Source organism: Sitophilus oryzae, unplaced genomic scaffold (assembly GCF_002938485.1).
Source record: "Sitophilus oryzae breed Bouriz unplaced genomic scaffold, Soryzae_2.0 scaffold_1582_pilon_pilon, whole genome shotgun sequence".
Lineage (NCBI taxonomy): Eukaryota > Metazoa > Arthropoda > Insecta > Coleoptera > Curculionidae > Sitophilus > Sitophilus oryzae.
This window is the reverse complement of record NW_022146261.1, coordinates 2690806-2711437: the sequence shown is the minus strand read 5'-3', so window position 1 is coordinate 2711437 and position 20632 is coordinate 2690806. Positions and strand designations below refer to the sequence as shown.

The 20632-nt window shown below is 33.6% G+C and overlaps 2 protein-coding genes across 3 annotated transcripts in view; one reads left to right on the top strand and one right to left on the bottom strand.

The window, feature by feature from the left end:
* Nucleotides 1-2578: 2578 nt before the first annotated feature.
* Nucleotides 2579-16083, bottom strand: LOC115879622 (formylglycine-generating enzyme). Of its 2 annotated transcripts, XM_030896517.1 has the most exons (5): nt 15955-16083; nt 15324-15901; nt 15084-15255; nt 14865-15027; nt 2579-2780 (listed from the first exon to the last, which is right to left on the bottom strand). In XM_030896517.1, coding segments are annotated over exons 1-5 (1056 nt in total). In that variant the 5' UTR covers nt 15957-16083; the 3' UTR covers nt 2579-2639. The 2 variants fall into 2 exon arrangements, with proteins under 2 accessions (XP_030752377.1, XP_030752379.1); XM_030896519.1 differs by having other exon boundaries at nt 15324-16083.
* A 1446-nt stretch (nt 16084-17529) lies between these two features.
* The window catches only part of LOC115879635 (symplekin), a 43446-nt gene continuing 40343 nt past the window's right edge, over nt 17530-20632 (top strand). The window contains exons 1-5 of the mRNA XM_030896529.1: nt 17530-17937; nt 17990-18186; nt 18239-18628; nt 18697-18983; nt 19037-19512. Coding sequence (XP_030752389.1) covers nt 17920-17937; nt 17990-18186; nt 18239-18628; nt 18697-18983; nt 19037-19512 — 1368 coding nt within the window. The 5' untranslated portion in view covers nt 17530-17919. The remainder of the gene's footprint in view (nt 17938-17989; nt 18187-18238; nt 18629-18696; nt 18984-19036; nt 19513-20632) is intronic.

Below are 20632 nucleotides of genomic sequence, written 5' to 3'. Positions count from 1 at the left end.
ATCCTGGACGCAGACGCCAGCAACATCGGCATAGGTGCAGTGCTATCACAAGTCCAAGATGGCGAAGAACGAGTGATAGAATATTACAGTCGAGTTCTATCCAAACCAGAAAGGAATTACTGCGTTACCCGGAAGGAGCTGCTAGCAATTGTAAAGGCAGTTGATCGTTTCCATAAATATCTGTATGACCAAGAATTTTTAATTAGGACAGATCATGCGGCTCTCAGGTGGCTTATGGAGATGAAACAACCTGAAGGTCAAATAGCACGATGGCTCGAGAAGCTCCAGCAGTATCTGCTGGAGCTCGAGAAGCTCCATGGCTCGAGAAGCTCCAGCTGACATCGTGCTGGAAAAATGCATGGTAACGCAGACGGTTTATCCAGAAGACCCTGTCAAATCGATTGTAAGAACTGCTGTAAAACAGAACAGCGTGAAGGCACTGTCATGATAAGGAGTTTTAAGCTTGGAGTTGATGAACAGTGGACGACGACACAATTGAGGAAAGACCAAATGGAAGATCCAGACATCGGAGCAATAATACTATGGCTCCAGGAGGGTAACGGCGAGATACCATCGTAGCAGGATATTGCGGACAGAGGGCTGATTTTCAAAGCACTCTGGGCTCAGTGGAATTCACTGGTGATTGAGAATGGATTGTTAAAGCGCACGTGGGAAAGTGCGGATGGCAGGACAGTAACAACTCAGTTACTGGTACCAAGGAAGAAGATTGCCCAGGTATTGGAAGAAATTCACGGTGGTAAAACTGGAGCACATCTTGGAGTAAACAAGACCTTGAGCAAGCTGAGAGATCATTTTTACTGGGTGGATTATTGCGAAGATGTTAAGAAATAGTGTCGACAATATAAAATTTGTGCAGCAAGCCAAGGGCCAAGTACTAGATCTAGGGGAAAAATGAAACAATATAACGTGGGACTTCCATTCGAAAGAATTGCTGTTGACATTGCAGGCCCATTCCCTGAAACGTACAAGGATAACAAGTACGTTTTGGTAGCGTTGGATTATTTCAGTAAATGGCCGGAAGTTTTTGCCATTCCAAACCAAGAAGCATCGACTGTAGCTGCAGTATTAGTCAATAATGTCTTCAGCAGATTTGGAATTCCCTTGGGGCTTCATACTGACCAAGAAAGGAATTTCGAGTCAAGACTGTTCCAGGAGATGTGTGATCTGCTTGGTATTCACAAGACTAGGACAACGGCTTTACATCCGCAGTCTGATGGTCGAAAGATTCAATAAGACCATTGAATCATTGAAGAACACCTCTCGAAAATGGTGGACGAACATCAAAGAGATTGGGATCAGCACATACCGCTATTTCTAATGGCGTATAAAAGTGCACAACACCACCGAACTTTCACCATCGAAGATTTTATTTGGTCGAAAATTACGGTTGCCTTGTGACTTGGTGTTCGGATCACCAGACGACAGCACCACGAACGTAAAGGATGGAAGCGGATGAACTAAAGGAAAGGCTATTAGAAATTCATATGGCCGTTAGAGGGATTTTGCGCTAGCCAGTGACCGGATCAAAGCTCGTTACGACCTCAGAGCTAATTCTACGGGATTTCAACAGGACGATATGGTATGGTTATATAACCCGCAGCGCAAGAAAAGAAGATCTCCAAAGTTAACTCCAGCATGGGAAGGTCCTTATACAGTCAAGAGGATAAATGATGTTGTGTACCGGATTCAACGCAGCCCTTGAAGTAAGATTGAAGATCGATTGAAGAGATACCAGACAGGAAACCTTGATCAAATTTGAGAAGGGGGCAATGTCAAGGTATATGTGGCGTCATCTGTCGGAGAAGCGAGCAACTAAATCGTAACGTGTCGAGAAACCTGGCGAATTCACCAGAAAGTAAAAGAAGTATTACAGAATTCTATAGAAGATTCCAGAAACAGTTGGTAGGGGTATATAAAACACGCGCGATCGGCAGTTGGGACAGTTGGAAGTTTGATAATACCGCGTTTTAAATTGTGAATTAATTGGCTAAGGTGCCAGAAAAGTTAGAGTAATAGTAGTTGCATAAATTGTGTTTTATAATCAGTATAAATTGTGTGTACAGAGTGAGAAAAAATAAATTCGTTAAGTATTTTATCGTGAGTTTAAATTAGTGGATCCACGGAATCCGTAACAATATATAGCTCGCATATTTAGGGGGCACCACCTAACACAACCTATCAACATTCTTCATTAGTAACCATGACATAATTTTTCACAGAACGTCAACGGTGTTTGTAGACGTATCTGTTTAAAAAAAACTAGTTTTTTTCTTTATTCTTTGTATTTTTTTTGCTTCCGACGACGGAAAGAGATAAACTTTCCGAAACGTTAAGCATTTTTTTGTTCGTTAGGCAAATTTGTATATCTGTAAATCTAACTGCTGACAAGTAAAATTAACTATTTTATTTTGTAGATTTTTTTTGCAGTGGCGAAATACCCATATAAAATTTTTTGGAGAGATGAATCCGCCACATAGGTATAGAGTATAGACATTTTTTAATAACATAATAATAATTTTAGATGTTGGGTAGCCTTAACTTAATAAAAAACAAAATATACAAATTTGCATTATTTTATTAAATGAAATAGAAAATTTACTAAGTACATCATAATTACATTAAGAAATATCTTTTGCACACCTAAAACCTAAATTTGCAGCCGTGGAATCCTTGGTATTAAATGATCTTGCTGCACATCTATATCTCCAGCAGTAAGATTCATGGCAGAGAAACGATCCACCTTTTTTTACTTTTGAATTCTGAAAGTAAATTAAACAATAATTAACTTCTATAATAGATAAGTATATACCGAGTGTGTCTCAAAAGTGGCTCACCCCTATAACTTTATTTTTTCAGATAAAAAAAACGAGATTTGGTATGTTAGTATATGACGTAAATCGGGACTGAATGACGTATTCAATTGTTTTCGGTCACTTCCTGTTTTACCGGAACTGACTACAATTTTTGATTTTTAAATGACACCCTCGGTATTTTTTACTTTATTCGATAGAAAATGACACTCTGAATAGAATGATATATCATATATCAACTTTTGACATTTTCGCATAGGCTTTATTTGAAATTGTAACATGCGGTTCATAACGACAATTTGACTCGAAATACCAAGTGTACCAAATTATTAGTAAAAAAATGACTTTTCCAAATATGCTAATGAGGCACCCTTGTTCTATTTGAAAAAATTGAGATAATATGATTAAAAATACGATTTGAGCATCTTTTAACCGGCCAGGACAAGACACGAAAAACATTAGACGATCAAATTTATTTCTCTAAGGCTCTTTGATTAAAAATTAGTGTTGTTAACACAGCCATGGCACTCTAGATTAAAATTTAAAATACGATTTTTTTTATAGAAAAAATGTCAAAAGTTGACATATGATATGTCATTCTATTCAGAGTATCATTTTCTAGTGAATAAAGTAAAAATATACCCAGGGTGCCATTTAAAAATCAAAAGTTGTAGGCTGTAGCCATTTCCGGCGAAACAGGAAGTGACTAAAAACAATTGAATACGTCAATCAATCCTAATTTATGTCATATATTAACTTACCAAATCTCGTTTTTTTTATCTGAAGAAATAAAAAAGTTATAGGGGTCAGCCCCTTTTGAGACGCACCAACAATTTCGATAACCACCACTGGTATCTGGAACCTACAAGAGATATGGTTACAATATCTCTATACAGATAATATCGGTTTAATAAGACGAAAAGTTGCGTTATGAGATGTTCGACAATTACCTGTCAAGAAAAATCCTGCTATTGCAATGTGTTTCACATTTATATTTAAAAAAATATATTTTAAACGAAGGAATATCTTCAGTACTACCATAAACTGTATAGTACTATATAAGCAGAATCGTATTCAGGGTCGGACTGGCTATATACTTATAATTTCGGGTGGCGATGGCCAGCCCGGTCCCAACATCCGTGAGCCTTCCTGTTTTATGACTTACATGTAAAATAGTTCATTTATTCTTAGGAACTTTCTGTTTCATTTCTCTCCTTAAATAGAAATGAAACAGAAAAAAGTGACGGTAATATTTTGAGTCTATGAGTAATGGCATTTTTGTATAATAATTTCCTTTTGTCCATGATGTCGTTTTTTAGTATAATAATTTCCTTTTGAAAATAGTAGTACGAAAGTTAGCAACGTCACGACAACGTGGTTCTTTAATATATCTTTTGCTATGCTCTCTAACAGCGTGCGTTTCCCCTAGGAGATACAAGACCTTATCGTTGATGGGGAATCTTCTAGTCAGGTATTGGGGAAATCTCCTCTAGCACTTTAGCTCGGTCTAAGAAGCATCTCACTGTCCTGTCCTTGGCTGTAGTGTTGTGGCGAGGGGGGCACTCCATTGTATTTACCCCTTATTTCTACATGCGGGGCGCTGTAGAAGTGGACCGATTATCCCTAGCAACGTGGGAACACTATGAGATCTAGTATTAAAAATACCACCGGTGAAGCTGTGGGGAAACCCCCAAGCGACACTGGGTATTAACAATGATAATTCCAAGGGATCAAACCCAAAGGGATCTACAGGAGAGGCGGCTGACACTTGCGCGAGATCATCCTCCACAAGTGGCACACAAGCTATCACTTCCTCCAGCAAGGAACCTCTAGACCCAATAAGCGACACAAGCTACCGTTTCGCCTACCCGACCTGGGTTAACCAGGCGGACTAGACGATCCTCTGAGAGTAGGTTTTAGTGGAGCAGGAGTACGGAGATACCTCCGACTGCTCCACGAAGGACTTGCTCCAGAGGAAGCAAAAGCGAAAACACTCCTTGGAAAAGGGGTAAGTAGTGGCGACCGGATCGAAATACAACAATCTACAAAATATGGGTCAACTGCGTTTTGCGGGGATGCACTTTCGGGTGGGCATGATCCTAATACATTGTGTATCTCAACAATCGGCGGATTGGTTGGTGGAAATCGCACCTAAGTTTAAAAATTGGCAAGGGCCGGGACTGGTTGCGGTGAAGAGAGAAAACATCTCAAAAGAGGTGGCCATCGCGGTCTCTCTGCCGAGGAGCCAGGGGAAAGGCTTTCTTTGCTTTGCTTTTTTTTTCACCTGTTGATCCTTATCCAGCCTTAACTCCAATGTAAGGACATCGAGTTGGCGAGTCATCAGCTCGAGGGGAGAGAGTCATGGTTAGGTCCTCACAATAGGAATTGACCTCAAATCCAAGGAGGCAATAGAAAAAGAGGGATATATCCTCTATTATAGATACGGAGAACACAGGTCAAAGGACAGTCCAAGTTAAAGAGGCGGAAGAAAATGGACCAGGTCCTCCAGCCTCCACCTCACTGGTACCTCAGCCGGAGGCAAACTCCTCGACTGTGAAAGGACGAAAGGCCAAACTCCAACCATGGAAGGGTGTATACCCTTGGAGGAAGAACATCTGTTGTCAGAGGAGGATGTCCCCCTACAACATGTATGATGGGTTGTAGACTGTATGATGAGTTAGAAATTATAACTCAAGGAAGGGGAACACAATAGAGATCTTTAAGGTCGCGGTGATTAACCCCCCATCCCTCTCATTCTACAACGGCGTACGGACTCGCCTGGCTACCGGTAAACGTTGCGTTCACTACTGCGTATCACATATGAAAAGTGGTGTCCCATTTTTGTATGTTTTGGCGAGTTTATCGTTTATGAGTAGAGCTACAAAGATGTGGTTTTTACATCAGTGTGCTACTTTTTTATGAAACTAGAAGTGCTGCACACAAGTTTGCCCTAGCCCTCTTAGTTTCTGAAATACAGTGCGAAATTGAAAATGCTGCATTTTTTTACCCCCTTCGTATCTCGGTTATCTTATAGCTTATCGAAATGGTGAAATCTGAGATCCATAAAGTTTTCCTCGTAGAATTCAGTGGCGTAACTAGATATTTCCTGCGGGCTATCATTCTTGAAATATGACCCAAACTTATGCAGTATTTAACTTTTTCACATAGGCGGCCGGTTTAAAATAGGTAATCAAAACAATCAAATAATTTATTCAAGGTAAATTTTTGGTTATTGGCTATTCCACGCTAGTTAAATAAAATATTTTTTAAGTATCCTAGTTTTTGATTTGAAAAATCCGTCTGTCAACCCATAGATAAAGGAAACAAGTTTAGATTGGAATGCTCGGCTTGCCGCCAAAACTTAAGTAATTGTTTTGGAGCGCATACGTCGTAGGGCACTGCTATAGCGGTTGCTAAGAACAACCGCAAACAAGAACAGAAATAATTGTTTCTTGTCAAAGTCAGAATCTTCAAAAATTATAAAATCTTAAAATTTAAACCGCCCTCATTGAAAAAATACCGAAAAGTGTTTAAAGCGTCCATTTTTAAAATAATTATTGCTATCTTGCGAGTTTAATTTAAATTTTATTTACTCAAACCCGTGATAATTGTGAAAAAGTGACATTAAAACTTAAAAAGCTGTGTGAACTGTGAACTGCAAAAACCTTTCTTTTCTGTATCGTGGATCGTGACATAATGTCGGGTTCCAATGTTTCACAGGCATTTCACATACAGTACATCTGCTGGATCTGTGTCTATGAAAGGAATGCGGACAAAAAACATTTAAATAAACAGCAATATATTTTATTCGTCGACTTGACGAGTACGTCACCGCAAATCGCTCCGCCCACTCATTTTATTGGCTACTTGCAAATTTTTCGAATTTTTATTGATGGGACGCGTCGTCTAATTTTTTACGAAAAACATCGAGAGAATATCGTTGCCCCTCTCACGGATACCCCGTAGCTACAGAACGGACAAACGTACTGTACATGTCCTTATATAAAATAAAGTTTCTTATATGCAACACCCACAAACGTTGCAATAACTTATCTTTATTATTAAATAAACTTTCATGGCTTGCTTAATTCTGTAAACTTTTTTTGTACCGTTTGTACCGTACTTTCTGTACCGTTTTTCAGAAAAACTAATTAACGTAAATATATTAAAACATTGATTATTTTTTAATTTAAGCTGTATAAAGTAATAACTTCATTATAAACTTGGTGCATTTTCCGCCTGTGCTGCCACCATCGGAAAATATCGTAAACAATCGATATATACAAATACACGGGTTTAAATAGCGAGTATACGAAAACAAGTTTACATAATTATTCCAAAACTCTTAGGAAGTATAATTTGTGAAAATTCTAAAAAAAATATAAAAGTAAATATTTGGATATCTTCAGATAGACATATTTAGAAACATGTTTTAGGCAAGCTAGAATAACTAAAAATGTATAGTTTATTAACTGGTGAACCCAGAATCCTAAGTCTGGCTGGGGGGTTGGGGGTATTTCGCTACTGCGCAACCCATAACATTTGCAAAAAAATGAATCCAAAAAACATTCTTTAGGCAACTTGAAATTTGTTTATTCTTAAATTTTAGCATCTATTTAACCTAGAAATAAGTGTGCCAGACTTTTTTTTCGGGTTTAAAGTGTAACCAGACCATTCCAAATATGTTTAATTATTATACCTGGAAAACATACTTTAGGCATTCTAAATTTTTTACAGCGTGTTTATAGATGATATTAAAAAATATGTGTTAATTGCCAGACGAATTCAATGGGATTTAATACTTGCCAGAAGCGAATAAAGACTTAAAATGAGCGTGATAAGAAAGTCTTATGAGTATCTATAAGCGCGAGAAAGATAGTTTATTGAGACCCGGTCGGCAGCCGATGCGGCTGACATAACAGCATTTTGGAGTCGTAAAAACATAAAAAAAACTAACTGATATTGAATAAATAAAAAGGAACATTTTTTAATAAAAATGTATGATTGAAATCCTTTCTATTGAAAAGAAGACTTTTTAATTTAAGTAATCCAAGTATCTGAAAGAATAAAAAGACGAATAATTATTTAAAAATTAGCACAATATAAAATATATTTTTTTCAAACGTCACAAAAGTGTAATTATTATTATACTTTTGTGACATATTATATTATTATTAATTTTTGCGACCTGATTGACAATATACAAAAGTCATTTTAACGCCTAAGCATAAAAGTAAAGCACTTTTACTTACTTCTGAATCTATTTGAATGAAAGATTAACAATGGTACTTTAATAAAATTCCAGAATTCTTATTTTTTTAGCACTGTACATGGTACTCTTTTGTCGGGACTACGTTTTCTGGTAAAACCACTTCTTTAAATTTTAAACCATGTTGTTGGCGCACTTTTAAAAATTCTTTGCATTTTTGTAGTCTGCCTTCATCAAAAACAATAACTTTCACTAGTAACTTTTTTACAAACTACACAACTTGAATGTTTTTTATCCATTGTGATTTAGTAGTTAGTAGCGAAATTAGTAGTTACTAAAATATTTATTTGCAGTAATTATTCTAAACTATTTACACTATGCACTCAATATTTAATATTCAATTCAAGTCAATATTTAATTTATAAATACATATTTGTACATGGTAACTTAATTCCAACAAAATAATCTCTGAATTAAAAGCCTGCAAATAATTGAAATGAAACCGAAAAAAAAATGTTTTTATGAAAATTTGAAGTACTCCAATATACTGGTACGTCAGCCGCATCGACTGCCGACGGGTCTCAATAAACTATCGTTCTCGCGCTTATAGATACTCATAAGACTTTTTTGTCGCGCTCGTTTAAAATCTTTATTCGCGTCTGGCAAGTATTAAATCCCATTGAATTCGTCTGGCAATTAACACATATTTTTTAATATCATCTAATAAACACGCTGTAAAAATTTTAAAATGCCTAAAGTATGTTTTCCAGGTATAATAATTAAACATATTTGGAATGGTCTGGTTACACTTTAAACCCGAAAAAAAAGTCTGGCACACTTATTTCTAGGTTAAATAGATGCTAAAATTTAAGAATAAACAAATTTCAAGTTGCCTAAAGAATGTTTTTTGGATTTATTTTTTTGCATATGTTATGGGTTGCGCAGTAGCGAAATACCCCCAACCCCCCAGCCAGACTTAGGATTCTGGGTTCACAAGTTATTAAACTTTATTTTTTTTGTTATTCTAACTTGCCTAAAATATGTTCTCTAAATATGTCGCCAGCTCTCCGGCTAAGAAGGTTTAACTTGTATTATAATATAATATCGAAATTAATAAAACATTTTAGATGATTTCAATTACTGTAGCGAGCATAGGTACCGGTTTTGCTAGTGGGGACATAACATGGGCTATTTCGGCTATAACAAAATTTTTGACGGTACATAATTATAATTTAAGTAGATATTCATAAAAAATGTAAGCACTAGTTGATTAAAAAAAGAGTATACTTCTATTTTAAAACTGTATGCCGCAACCGCACATGCGGCATTTAGCGAACTCCGAGCGCTCGTGATCGGACTTCGCCTTTCCATCCACACATGCGGGCTCTGATAATAACAACATAGAGACGAGCGCTCATTCTCGTCGCCGATCGAGTCGCCCAACTCCGGCTTCCCCATCCACACATATAGGAAATCGGCGAAGCCCCGATCGGAGATCGCCAAATGCCGCATGTGCGGTTGCGGCATAAGTCTATGTTCCTGTCCAAAGTTTTGACAAACTTTATTTTCCTCCGCTGATATAATGATGAAGTGGTATTACATCAAGTATCTGGGAGAGTAGAAATGTTTTTCCCTCGCACCCTTTAGACCAGTAAGTGAAGGTTTTAGGGTCCGAATTCTGAACACCTGCACCGATTGACCTGAAATTTTAACAGTGAATAGACATATATGTAAGAAACAAAAGTTACATAGTAGCGATGTGTGCTCTCACCCTGGGGGTGAGTACCACCCCTTCTCGGGGGTGAAAAATAAATTACCCATTTTAAATGCCAAAATCAATAAAGGGATGATAGCTAAGCAAAAAATGTTCTATAACTTTTTTTAGAAAATTAATATTTTCGTAGTTATTTAGGATTGAAAATGTTTATTTTTCATCTAAAAACTGCATATTTTCTATAAATAACTCAAAAACCTTGCGTTTTATCGCAAAACTCATATAAAGTAAAAATGAGACTTTTGGAATAACTAGACAATTAATTTTTTGTTGATTACCGTAGATGTAATAATAGCTGAGTTATCACTCTGTAAAGATGATTTTTTATTTCTCGAAAACTAAATTGTAACTTTTTACCGTAAAATAATGGCGAAAGCACACATTTTTTGAAGAAAATGAATATAACCGTTTTTAAAGTGCTTGAAAAGACCTTTTAAACTATTTGTTAAAAAGATTTGCAGCTTAAAAACTCGCGGAGTTATGATAAAAATAAAGTGGTCACCTCATTTTTTCGGAAAAAAATTAACAACAAAATCTATGACTAAAATCATAAAAATAAAAACTAAGCGTAATACATGTACAATTGGCTATAATTAGGTACTAACAATGGACTCTGCAAGTTCGAATGGTTTAGAATGCTTAAATTTGGAAAAAAGTTGAAAATAATGAAAAAAAAATAATTTTTTAAAAAAATTTAATTTTTTTGACATATTTCAAAAACTAAGCAAGATACGTAAAAAATTCAACAGAGTAATATTGAAGGTCTTTTCTTTTGCAATATTTTTGCTCTCTTTCAATTTTTCTGTAGATCTCTTTATTTCCTAGATATTACGTTTTTTTAATTTGACTTGCCTGTAAGGACCGCCTTCTTTGAGCCATTAAAACCCAAACATCTTGTAAAAATGAAGAGTTTAAGACTGTTCAACTATAGAGGTTAATTTGTAGCTCGTGTAATTTCCTACAAATTGACAGTTTTTATTTTTGTTGTTAATTTTTTTCCGGGTTTGTTAATTTTTTCCGCGAGTTTTTGAGCTACGAACTTGAAGACCTTATAAAAAAGCATTTTCAAGCACTTTAAAAGACGGTAATATTCATTTTCTTCAAAAATGTGTTCTTTCGTCATTATTTTACGGTAAAAGCTTGCAATTTTTAGTTTTCGAAAAATAAAAAATCACTTTTACAGAGTGATAACTCGGCTATTATTACTACTACGGTAATCAGCAATTATCGATTCCTTATTCTAAAAGCTTTATTTTTGCTTTATATGAGTTTGGCGATAAAATGAAAGGTTTTCGAGTTATTTATAAAAAATGGCAGAAAAATATGCAGTTTTTAGATGAAAAATCAACATTTTCAATCCTAAATAACTCGGAAAATTTTAATTTTCTGAAAAAATGTTATAGAACATTTTTTGCTTAGAATTCATTCCTTTATTGATTTTTGCAATTAAAATGAGTGATTTATTTTTCACCCCCGAGAAGAGATGGCACTCACCCCCAGAGTGAAAGCACACATCGCTACTATGTAACTTTTGTTTCTGACATATATCTCTATTCACTGTTAAATTTTCACGTCAATCGGTGAGGGTGTCAAGAATTCGGAGGTAATACCCTAATTTTATCCTTGCTTACGGCTTACTTCCCAGGCTTCATTAGCGCAATCTTTGAGGCGGTATGTGCTAATGCTGTAGGTAAGACCAACAGATCTGTGTTTATTCCAACAATTATTACTGATGGATAACTCAGTGATAAGTCAATTGCAGTGGTAACAGTGAGTCTATCAGCATCTGCCTCTACTACTTTTACAATAAATCCTTTATCATCTAGCTTGTTATGGAACATGCTAATAGACCTTAAATAAGAAATGCTCTTTTTAAGTGGCAAAACTGGCAAAAGTAACTATTTTTAAGCATCAATTTTAGCTATGCTGCTGAATCGAATTGAACGAATTGATACTCATTCTACGCAGAATTGTTGGACGACGGAACGTAATTTTTTTTTCTCTACATGTATTACTTGATGTAAAATGCTAATTTGATGCTTTGTAACTTTTATTGTATAGTTTATTATTTAGCCCTCAACTGGCGTGGTGAATTTCTGTAACGCTTATAGCATGCTGGGGTCTCGGCGGACCCCAATTTTTTTTTCAGTTAAAAATACACGATGAAGAAATTTTATAAAAAGCTTGTTATTTTAACATTGTTTACAATATATTCAAACTTGTGAACAAACAATTTCATTAATTTTCAACAAATTAATAAGAATGGACACAAAAATAAAGTAAAACGCCTTTTTTAGGAATTTTTGACAACAGATATATAATTTGGCTAAGAAACCCATAGAAATTAAAAACATATATATTTTATGATTTTACCATATTATTAAAAGTGCAAACAACTGAAATGTGAAGTTAAAGTAATAAACATAAATTATTTTCAAAAAAACTGCCAACCTTGAATGTACATAACTTTTTCAAATACAGTTCATGCTTGGTTCATGCTAATATAGGATCTGCATTTGCCGCACATGGATCGGGCACATTTGATTCATGAGTTTTTTGTCATTTCTTCATTTACATAGGGTTGCCATATACCAGATCTCTTTCTTTTCTGGTATTAATTATCCAGTGTTCTCTCTTCTATAAGTAAGAGATTTAGATCGGAATTATGGTTACTCTTCGGAGAAAAATCAATGTCTAGATGATCTTCATCTCACTTAAGCCTCTTTAAGTTCATCAAACCACTCAATAAATGCTTCCCCAAAATTAGCGTCCTAGTGAGGCACAATTTTTAGACTACCCACCATTCTAATAATGAAACATTCTTGGCGTTGTGGTGCCACACAGACCTCAATGAAACTTTACCCACCGCTGGTAGGAACAATACTTGATAAAATCAAGTGCGCCTTTAGCAGTTGCATATTGGCAGAGACAATATTGGTAAACTAAGGTAAACTAACTTAAAGGTAAATGACGCGGCGAGGCCTAATTCTTAAACATAAATATTTTACAGAGGTTTAAATAGCGCTTGGGGTCCGCTGGACCCCACCACGCCAGTTGAGGGTTAAAATGATCGTTTCCGTGTGACGAACGTTTATCAGCACAAGACATAAATATTTTTCACATCTGATCATTTCTGCCTACTATTGGACCGAATTGAACGAATTGGTACTCGTTACTTGCAGAATTTAATGATCTTTAATTATTGTAATACTGAAATATTGGCTAGAATGCAATATTTCGGAACTATAGGCAAAAATCTGAAAGAAGTCCAAGAATTTTATCATCTTTTGGTCCTCCTGAGTCGAGCGGCGGTCGAGCAACCGTGCAAAACTAGGATAATTGTCAACTGAACAAATCAAGACGATAATTAGGTTTCCAACACTTTTGTCCAGGTGAACACTCTAATTTGATTTGCCTACTATAGAATTGGCTAAGAAAGTAACAGGAAATAGCAAAAACCTGAATGTTTATTGAATACCTAACAAAAAACGAGTGTGAGAAAACATTAAAAATGGGAGAAATTTTAAAACATTACATTTTGTTATGTTATTGGATTTTTCTGAAAAACAGAAAGAGACCGCCAAACAAAAATTCAGATTTGTGATCTACAACATCAAAATAAGGTATATACAAATTTTTATAAAAAAGGATGATTTCCAGTTTTTACAAATTATCTTCTGTCATTTTTTGGATGTCGTCTGTCAAAATCTTCCCCGAGTTATTGGACATACTTGTGGAGGGTATGGGCCTTGTAGAGGTAAGGAGAAACATCTCTTATGGGAGACTTTATTTGAAAAAGTAGTCACCAAAATGGGAAGAATAAGGGTTCACTAAATTATCACAGTGGCGCTAATAAGCAGTAAGACAGCAAACTGAACTTAATGGTTATTAATAAAGTGAAGTTAGTCAAAAAGAGAGGCAACACGCGCCGTCAGAATTCAGAAATGAAAAGACGACGGAACGTGAAAAATTAGATAATTAAAAAGAGATAGATCTCTTTTTAATTATTTCCTGTTCTAAAACTTTTAGGTGCTTCTTTCAAATGTAGAACTTTTGCTACAGCAGCGCCATCTTAAGATTTCCTCCTTACCTCTACCCTCCATAGACATACATATTATATTATATGTATGTGACATTAGTCTATTTTAGTGATGGGAATAATCGAATTATTTTCACCATCGAATAATTAATAATAATTCATATTTCACAATCGAATTAATAATTCGAATTATTTAGTAGTATTATAAATTTAACCTAAAAATAAATTCGTCCCAGATAGTACTCGTCTAGGGGCTATTTTAAACAAATTCTGAACCATTGCCATACCTATATTCTATCACTGAATAAGAAATAAAAAAAATATTCTTTATTCAATGTATTCTATTAACTGTGCCGAAGCTGTTTAATAAATTAAACCATAATTTAAAGTTTTAAATTTAAATGTGCCGAGTTTATGATTGTTTCAATTCCTATTGAAAAAAGCTCATATCTAAAATAAAAGCTTCTTCTAAAACGATATAAGTATGTCCGTATAGTCGTATTTTTTTTTATTCTTTCAGTTGCAATCAATAATTATTTAGATAAAAGAAGAAAATTAATTTTAGTGTTCGGTGAAATTTGGGTGAGATGGAAATGAACCAAATAATAGTAGTATTCTTTCGTTCTGAACGAAATGAAAATTTTCACTTAAACTGATTTATTTCTACGGGGTATAGGAAATAACAATGATTTCTGAATTTTTCTATATCGAATCGTTCCTTTCTTTGTCGCTTCCCTTTATAAATCAGTTTAAGTGAAAATTTTCAGTTCGTTCCGAAAGAAAGAATACTACTAATAGCACTATACTAATTACTAATATTCGTATTTGTCCATAAGAGGTTATGTTTTATGTTCATTTGTAATTCGGTTACCACAGATATAATATAAAATACTACTAATTTTTATCTCGATTATATCAAAAAAGATAATTCGAATTAGTTAGTTTTAATTTACTATCAAATTAGTCGTATTATTTAATTCGAATTTTCCCAACACTAGTCTATTTAAATACCTCAGGGTCAGTTTGCCAATCATCTTCTGTCCATTCCCAAACGTTTCCAGCCATATTGTATAGACCAAACTTATTTGGTGGAAACTCATTAACTGGATTAGTGAAGATGTAACCATCTTCCCCAGTATTAGTTTTAGGAAATTCTCCTTGCCAAATATTAGCCCTATAACAAAAATTTAAGTAGTTAATTTTTTGGAGAAAAATTGTGACTGTAATTACCAATGTTGGTTATTAGGATTCAATTTGTTACCCCATGGATATAATTTTTGTTTTAAACCACCTCTGCAGGCCATTTCCCATTCCGCTTCAGTAGGAAGCCTTTTACCTAAATGTTGGCAATATGTTTTTGCATCATTCCATGAAACATGAACAACTGGATGACTCATTCTGTCTAAACCATCAGTTACTTTATAGGGTTTACACTTTTCAAAGAATTCTTCAACAAGAAAATAAAAATACCTTCAATAGTTGAGTCTGGTCCTTCAGGATGTTTCCACGTTACACCTTTCAATTTAATCCACCAAGGTGCTCCTACAGCTCGAACATCTTCATAAGAGTCTCTCTGATTTTCTGCTAAAGACATTTCAAATATAAAACTGTCACCAAAAATCTCTGCTTCACTTTTATATCCTGTCATTCGCACAAAGTCATAAAAATTTTCATTGGAGACTTCAAATATATCTAAATAAAAATCTTTCTTTATACTAATATTACGAGCTGGACCTTCCATATCAGAAACAAACATTGGTTTATTAGTTCCCATCTCAAATATACCATGTTTAATGAGCACCATATTTGAGGTTTCAAAATTCATTTTAGAAAATTCTCCATTAGAATTTATTTCTCTACCATACTTATTGTGTGGTTTGATTTCATTTTCCTCTTTATTGCACTGTCCGTTACGGTTAATATTACACCCGCAATCTGACAAACAGGGAGAACAGCTAAGTACAAATGTTAAAATAACTTTAAATAAGTACATTGTATATAAAAATCTTATAAATTTATAAATGAAACTAAGTTGTGATATAAGTAACCTAGAAAATCATTCAGTGAAAAAAAGGAAGAAAAGTACAAAATATAAACAAACATAAAGTTTGCCACGGCTGTTGACAGCAAAACCTGACAGCATCCTGGCAGTCTGGCACCAGAAAGTCACTGTAGGCTGTAGTTAATGAACGGGAAAAGACAGTGACGGATACAGAGGGGAGGCCCATAGGGCCCGGCCCCCCCCCCCCTAAAATCTGTAAATTATGTTAATTAGGCTTTTTTTTGTTAAAAATGGCATCTTAAAAGCATATTCTATATTATTTTTTATTTTGGGTCCCCCCTAAAATAAATTCCTGTATCCGCCCCTGGGAAAAGACATAGTTTTTGAAGAAAAACTACACGTAGTTAATCAGGTATATTACGTCTTAATTAACTACTTCCGAACCCTGCTGGAGTGTCACTCTTTGTTTTGGCTCTGGCGTTAAAACATCGAACATCACTGGCAAAAGATCGATGTTTCTAAACATCGATAACTATCTCCCAAGACTACTGCAGACCGATAGAGAAATATTTAGTCAAAACAACTACGAAATATACGGAATTCAGCTACGGTAATGGATTTTTAGCCCTTGTAGCATCTTAAAAATGATGCTCCCTTCTAGCGAAATTTGTGCCCACAAAAAAAGACAAATTTAAATTTTGTCATTTTCAAACAGACCAAGGTGGGATAAAGCGCTTAACAGTTGGCAACACAGGGCAACACTGATTTTTATGAAAACACTTTTGGTAACACTGTTATATGGTTATAGGGGTTTTCGGAAATAAAATCCTAGATTAGGTAGTTTACTAAAATCAGCTGTACCAAGATCAGTGCTGAGAGTAATCAGCTGGTAGTTTAATTACGAACGGTTGGATCATTAGATTTACCGGGTTAACAATCACATTTAAATATATTTCGTAAAAAGAGATAAATTAAACAAATAATCCTAATATCCCTCTTTAACGATTGTATAAGATCTATTTTTATCCTATTTGTTTTGCTTTAAGTATACTTTTAGTTTCTGTAAGACTATTTTTTATAAAAACAAAATGTGTTTTATTTTAGGCTTTTTAAAATTATGCCATTTAAAAACAAAAACACTATAAACTTTTATTTTGATCATTTATTTATCACTGCCAACATAATAAACATTCCATCATATTAATAATAAAAAAATATATCAATTTTATCTACCAATTGTGATGAAAATTTTCAGAATTGTCTATCAAGTTCCATTCTTTCATTATGCCTGGCTATTTTAATCTAAATGTTTAAACCACTTTTCTGTAGTTAATATCATTTCGAGTGTTTAACGACGAAAAGGTCATCTGTCCGTAGCGTCTTTTGTCAGAATATTCATATATTTAGTGTATTATATACCAATATTGTACGCAGTTTTGAAACTGATAATTAAATAAATCATATTAATGTTAACTAACCATAATAAATGATAGAATTTCACTAAATTTAAATTGCCCCCCGTATGGTTGAAAACAGCAAACTGATATTTGATTACTTATAGATTACCACCTATATACAAAATGACACGAAGACCTGGAATATGGCGCCCAACTTCATTAGACCTTCTGCGCATGTTGACGCTCATTCTCTATCCCTTCTATTTCTATGGTAGGATCACAACATATGACAAAAATCGAGTTATTCGGATCACTTTCCGAACGCATTGACTCGTTTTGAGATCACTTTTCGAACGTCTGGATTTAGTAATCCTATCAATCCGATCAATCAGATCACAGTTTCCGAAAAGCCCTTATATGAAACAACCTAACCTAAAAAAGAAGACATTTATTTTTTCATTTTTTGTATTCAGCTTTCTAGGAAATAGATAACAATTTTTTGGAGATTGGAAATACAAAAGATAAATAATATGAGAAACCCATTGTGGACGGAATAATAGTAACAACGGAAGAATACATACATACTTGAGACATACACTTAACTGTGTATTTTGTTTAGTACAGAAAAAAACATTTGAGAACAAAAATTTATGAAAATAATTTAACCATGTCTGATGAAGAACTAGTAGGTATTCATAGTTTTTATATGAATATAATTTATTAAAGATTTTGTCTAGATTGTAGAGAATATAAATAATGCCCTTATTGCTCAACAGTCGACAGAAAAGGTTCATTATTTTGCAAAAATTAAAGAGTTGTTGTTGTACAAATCACCTAATTTATTATCCAAATATTTAATAAATATTTTAAACTTTGCTACTGAAAAACACCAGGATGTTAAAAGGGCATTGGTAGGATTCATAGAGGAGTTATGGTAAAAATGTATATGGTATGTCATCGTATTGTGACTAATAAGATATTTTCAGCAAAGTTCGTGAAAACTTTATTCCTCAAATTATGGTAACTTTACATATGCTTCTATGTGATGAATCAGTACCTGTCCAAAAAAGAGTTATACAAGCTGCTATTTCTATATATCGAAGAACTTTAGCTTGGTTGTGTAGAGCTCCAAATATTACGGATGAAATGGAAGAATGTTGGAAACAACTAAATACTATTAAATTAGAGATAGCTAATATGATTGATAGTGATAATGATGGTATAAGAACAAGCTCAGTAAAATTTCTAGAATGTGTAGTTTTACTCCAAAGTTATCCTGATGAAGCCGAAAGTAAAAAACCAAATGATTTTTCACTAGATAATGTACCTTTAACTTTAAAAATTGCTAGAAGGAGGAAGCTTGAGGAAGAAGCTAGGTAAGAAAATATAATTAAATTCAATTCAAAAATTATTCAAATTATAATTAATTGATATACTTTTTTAGTAATCTCTTTGAATTGTTGGTAAAATTTCATGGTTCCCCACATATTAGTAGCGCCAACTTGTTGGCATGTATTGGAGTTTTGACTAACATTGCAAAAAATAGAGCCGAATTTATGAAAAGAGTTGTTGATGCATTAGAGTCGTTGTACAATAATTTACCCCCTACCTTAACTACCACACAAGTTAGTTCAGTTAAAAAGAAACTAAAAACTGAGCTTTCAGGATTAGTTAAATATCCTGGTTCTTTCGACTATATTAATAGATTGACCCCCCTTTTATTAGATTTAGGTAAGATATATTCTTTTACACTGTACAAATTTAATTATTTTTTTACGTTCTAGGTTGTTCTCAGAATGATATTAATAAAATGCTGCCGAAAATTGAAGATCGTCGAAAGTACCAAAAACGTTCTTTGGGATTAGATGCATTATCACAACAACTGTCTAAAAAACCTAGAATTGATCCTTTGCTTTTAGTAGACTTGGAAGATAACGATAGCAATCAAACTCCTTTGTCTCCCCAAGATGTAAATGAGAAATTTATTCTAGATAATTTAACACTTGAAAAGGCAATTTATCTAATTATTACCAATATTCCAAAACTACCTTTGACAATGCCAGCAAGCTTTGCTAAGGATTATTCTAAATATGTATCGAGCGGAAGAATTGGAAAAGAACATCTTGCAGGTGCATTAGCTGTTCAATTTGTTGAAGCAAAAGTTGGGCCAGGTGTAGACGTAATACCTGAAAAACCAGAGTCAAATAAAAGAAAAAGGGATAATAAAGAGGTAGACGAGCCAAAGGGAAAGGAAGAAAAGGTATGTATATATTTATATTTAGATTTAGTTTATTTTTTCTTTTCTTATTATTACTTATTTGTATTTAGATAGATCGATAAATATTGGGTAAAAAACATCAGTAATTACATTACAACTAGTAGTGGGAACTATCGAATGAATACTATTGAAACATTCGATAGTTGCAATTCATTCGAATAATTCGATAGTAAGAAAACATTTGTTGAAAACTATTCGAATAAAAATTATCGAATAGATCCGTCATCTGCCTTGAAATATTGTATTCTAGTAATTCGGCAGCAAAAACCATTCATTTATAAAATTCATTCATTTATGAAATTCATTTATTCGTCAGGATCGATTATAATAAAATATTAACTGAATTTTAGTTGTGTTTCTTTCCGAGAAACCCGACAGCGGTCGGTGGCAATGCTATGAAAGAAGCCGGCATCTTTGATTTTTTGCGGAGTCAGATATAGATAAGGACACATTATTTTTTTTATTGAGGTGCTAGTATTTACACAGAAAATACATTATGAAGGGCGCTGTTGCCATATTTTGATATTAGTTGATATTAGCAAAGAATATTATTGTTTGACTTTAGTTAGGGATAGTATGTTTATATATTCTGCATTTTTTTTATTAATATTCTGTTGTTACACTGCAATAATACTTGTTATTTTGGATGTGGGAAAATGATTTTTAATGTTTTTAAGCAAAGACTGGTTTAATAAATAATAATAACAGTAATAATTTGTTATACCTATTAACAACAAAATTTAAAATCATTTAATATAAATATTTTTTTAAGTAGTAGCAAAATATAAACAACAAATTAGATGTCAAAATTATTTATATTTGATCCTATTTAAAAATAATATAGTCTCTAAATTTTTAATAAACGTTGGTTTATTAAATAATAATAATAATCACAGAACTAATTTGTTATATTAACAACAAATTTTAATATCATGAAATATAAACATTTATTAATTTTCTAAGCATACAGTGTAATGAAAGAAAAATATAAATAAAAAATTAGAAATCAAAATTATTTATATTAGGTGCTTTATATTACTGTTTAAAAATTATATTTACTTTTACTGGCATTTACTTTAAAAAATAAATGAAATATTTCTTC